Source organism: Limulus polyphemus, unplaced genomic scaffold (genome assembly GCF_000517525.1).
Source record: "Limulus polyphemus unplaced genomic scaffold, Limulus_polyphemus-2.1.2 Scaffold1451, whole genome shotgun sequence".
Classification (NCBI taxonomy): Eukaryota; Metazoa; Arthropoda; class Merostomata; order Xiphosura; family Limulidae; genus Limulus; species Limulus polyphemus.
This window is the reverse complement of record NW_013667061.1, coordinates 21,655-26,160: the sequence shown is the minus strand read 5'-3', so window position 1 is coordinate 26,160 and position 4,506 is coordinate 21,655. Positions and strand designations below refer to the sequence as shown.

Genomic DNA, 4,506 nt, shown 5'->3' with positions numbered 1-4,506 from the left:
AGACTTAAAATAAGACCCAAAACTCGAGCGCTTTCGAATAGTTGACTATTATTCTTCAGAAGAACAAATGGTTGTCAACTATTCGAAAGCGCTCGAGTTTTGGGTCTTATTTTAAGTGTATTCCAAATCAATGTATCCATTAGCCCACAGGAATCCCAAATTTGATACAGAGATTGACAGATCTAGTCCTCAAGTACTTCAAGAGTAACCTGAAGAAGAACAGCTTCATGTCAAGACTCCTACCACTAACCTGTTCGAACAGAGCATGGGATTTGTACTACTCTCCATTCGATCTAGCAGGTATAACTGAGGACAAATAAATGTCATATTAGTAGCAAGACTTTCGGTCTATATGAACAACAGAAAGTTTAACTCATATTTGTTTGTGATTCGATGACAAGTGTTTGCTATCCTATGCATTTGTGATTTTACCTTCCTTTAACACTGTGCAATTAGATTATCACCAGAATTTAACCCAAGAACATTTCTTGCATAGGGTATTTATGTAACAAGAAGATAGAAGGGTCACAAAGATATGTTCCTTGCTGCTCTGTATGATTATTTATTGGTTTCTGATGACAGAACCCAGTAAGGATTTTTTGAGATGTGTTTAAAACCAGAGGACCTGATCAAGTTTACATTCATCCACATGCAGCTTCAAATTATCTCACACTCAACACCAGTAAGACCACAACATGCCTCACATGTAGAATACTCCAAGAAGCCATCCATGCATGCACACATGGTATTTGCCAACATGTAACTTTCTTTCAGCTCACCACTGGACAGAATATTCGGCACCTGTTCAGTGAAAGTGGATTTTTCTCTGGATTCTCCCATCTTCCCCCATAACAATTCTTTTCTTTTTTTGATGGCTTTTAAAGAGGGTGTTTAAGATTCTAAAGTGTTAAAATTATAAATTATTTAAAATGTTAATTGTGAAGTTACGTATTTCTCTCCTACAACCTACAATTCATAAATAAACATCGAGTACTAGTATAAAAATTAACTTATCCAGGATAATTACATACTGTAAACTGACATCAAGTACCAGTACAAAAGTAACGTATTCACATTAACTACACTGAATAACTAGGGTAAGAAGAAGGCTAAAATCTATACTTGAGCTACCTTTCTTTTGCTATCCAATGGAAAAGATAAACCCCTGACAATTAGTGATCCTGCTCCTCACCCATGCATGTGTGTACCTTGTGAGTTCTCATTCCTCTGATGAAGAGAGGGCATATTAAACATTAATTATACATTAGACTGGGATGTAATATGCATTGGAGATTAACACTTTCCTAATCTGAAAATGTATTTCCAATAGACACTAACCTCAACTTTTCTCAATAACTACTGTCCTCTATAAGCAAAGATTTTACACACTTGCCACTAGCCTTCCACCTCCTTCTTCTGAATACCTACATGTAAATGATTATGCAGTAGCACTCCACCAATAGGAGCATGACACAACCCCTATCGTAACCAGTGCCCTCTCCATATTCTCATTCATTAATTACTTTGAGATTGATCCGAATACCTACACCAAATATCACTGGAAGTGGGGAGGCTGGGTGGGGAATGCAAGAAGAGTCAAGTATCTATCAGATTTTCAGGTTAGGAAAATATTAACTTCCGATATGATACATTGAACTTGTGGAGGGCCAGTGAAAAAATTATCCCCCTTCAGGAAGTGCCCAAAGAGAGACCATGAGGTGTGACACCAAAAAAAGAAAACATCACACCTCAGCAGGAGACTACATCACATCTGATCCAGGTATACTCTTTGCCCTCTTATGACTGTGTCATGAATATAAAAAGTGGAAAAACATGAAGGAATCCCATAATACGTATTACTGAACAATGGGACTCCTGGGTGTCGAGTGATTAGGGCACTATCAACCGTAGTGGTAGTTCGACCTCAACCAACACTTGGCAGTATCTGGAATTGTACATCAGTATCATGGTATGTAGAGGATCACCTACCTTTTCACCTCAAAATAGGAATTGGAAGGGAAGATGAGCTTCCATATCAAAATCCATCTCCACTTGCACGCATTTCCAACCAAACCAACACCTGATCCACCAGGAACCGACATCCAGTGGATGGTAGGAAGGTGGAAAACCCTGGTAGGATGACATCTCCGGTCCAAAACCTAGTGGCATTGGGGATGGTTTTTTTGCAGTCCATGGTAGGAGGATATCCGGCCATACACAGGTGGGAATATATGTGCTGCTTCCAGCTACAACAAACACCAGATCCACCAGGAACCAGCATCCAGTGGATGGTAGGAAAGTGGAAAACCCTGGTAGGATGACATCTCCGGTCCAAAACCTAGTGGCATTGGGAATGGTTTTTCCAGTCCATGGTAGGAGGAGGATATCCGGCCATACACAGGTGAGAATATATGTGCTGCTTCCAGCTACAACAAACACCAGATCCACCAGGAACCGACATCCAGCAGGAATAAGTACTGCAAACCTGGGGTGCATCTCCAGTCCAAAACTTGGCAGCATTGGGCATTTTTTAGCCAGTTCATGGTAGGTAGAGAGATACTGGCCAAAAAACCTGTGAGGACTTAATCAGCTGAATCATAAATTCAAGTGTGAGAGAACTTTTCTCAAGAAAGCTGGATCCTCTAAAAAACAGCCAAATAAGTAAAATTATGAAACAACTATTTGTACAACATACATGGATGCTGTTGATTACTTAGCTAAGAAAGCTTGCAGGCTAATAACAGATACCATCAAAAATCCAAAAATTGTGTTGAGAGTTTTATGCATTTAGTGGCTAAATTTTCATATGGAAAACAATATAATCATACACAGTCTATTTCCTACCATCACAGATGCCATGAAGCTGGAATATCTTTTCAGTTTGGACTGAGATGGCATTATCATGCTTGAAAAGACATCACCACAAAAAGTTGTTCACTTCTGTGAAGTGGTGTGTGTGTGTGTGTGTGTAAATATCACTATGTACAAAAATGATTCAGCTGTGCAGATGTCAGTTGCTTCAGAACATAAATAACTATGGGCAAAAAGTGACAGATGATCACATTTCAGCTGGTGGAGACAAACAATATGAAAACATCCTCATCAATCAGATTTACACAGATCTGTTCTCAAGAAATACTGTAACATATTTCTGCAGAATTTACAACTTACAAAAAAAGAATAAACTAAGACAGTACAAACTGGAAAACTTGCATGGAAAAAAGAGCAATGAAGAAAGACTCACTGTTTCAATATTTGGTTATTTTAAAGATGAAGCAAATCAATGGTGAAAAAGCTACTTTGCTCACAGATTGTAATTATATATCCATAACTGGCAAAATCTAGCAATACAAAACTATACACATACCATAATTTCACACATACCACTTTGAAGATCATAATGCATGATTATACAAAATAAACTCTTGATAACTGTTGTAGATCCATTATCTTTGTGCTTGGACTGTTAAAATTGCATGCATAAAAATTGTGTTTATTCATTAAAAGTCAGTTACTCAATTCTCGTGACAACCAAAACTAAAATCATACAATCGCAATATTACAAAAATACTATCCACCTTTCTAGTGTTAAATTATAGTTTATGTGTAATGGCACAGAACACTTTTTATAATATGCACTTGAGTAATTTGATTTCAGAAAAAAATAAATAGTGGTCAAAACAAAGGAAGTTTCCTGTTACACTTAAATGAATTACATATCAAGATTTCAGAAGGTTACAACAAGTAATTTGTCTGTTAAAACAGTTTAATTTTCACATTTATTTCCGCGTCAATTTGACATCACGGTGTAGGTCTGAAAATAACCATTTTATCTTTCTTGCCTAGAAAAAAAAAGACACAAACTTTTTTTTATTATGAATATAAATTAAATATGCAAAATGTTGGAAATTACTTTCTGTCACTTTCTCACTAGTAAGATACTTCTTAAACAAATATATTGTAAAAAAAATATTCAAAACAAGCTCAAACATTTTTTGCAATTAAAACAACTCTTTCAACACACAAATAATTTTAAAAGTCCATCAAAATACATAAAACTTTGATATAATGAGCAATTATACTAACTGATTAAACAGTAAAGTTCCACCTTTCTACTGAAACTTATTTTCATAATAAAACCAAATCTGAAGTTACACTAGTCTTTAAACACAGATAACCTACCCTTATTCCTCTAGTGGGCACAGGAGCTGTAATACTTAAGTCAAAGATCACTCGAATGGTTTCATTTTCAGGAGATAACTACAAAAACACATAGTCAAAACAGCTGAATAAAATACTAACTATAGAATTAGTATTCATATATACAAATTTTTTATTTCAAAATGAAATTTAAAATTTAATAATTTTTTCTACATCAAGTGTGTACACAATAAAATCCAGTGTTATATACAATATGTAGGGAGATTTATTCAACCCTTTCAGATGGATCACAAGTGAAAGTCCATGTCATCTCATTTGTTGACTTTCATTCAAAATTTTATTGAA

The 4,506-nt window shown here is 35.7% G+C and overlaps 1 protein-coding gene across 6 annotated transcripts in view; it reads right to left on the bottom strand.

The window, feature by feature from the left end:
• Positions 1-4,506, bottom strand: part of LOC106463639 (E3 ubiquitin-protein ligase RNF13-like) — a 51,903-nt gene that overhangs the window by 28,183 nt on the left and 19,214 nt on the right. For all 6 annotated transcript variants that reach the window (XM_022391181.1, XM_013923688.2, XM_013923690.2 and 3 more), the window contains exon 3: positions 4,183-4,260. In XM_022391181.1, the coding sequence (XP_022246889.1) occupies positions 4,183-4,260 (78 nt within the window). The remainder of the gene's footprint in view (positions 1-4,182; positions 4,261-4,506) is intronic.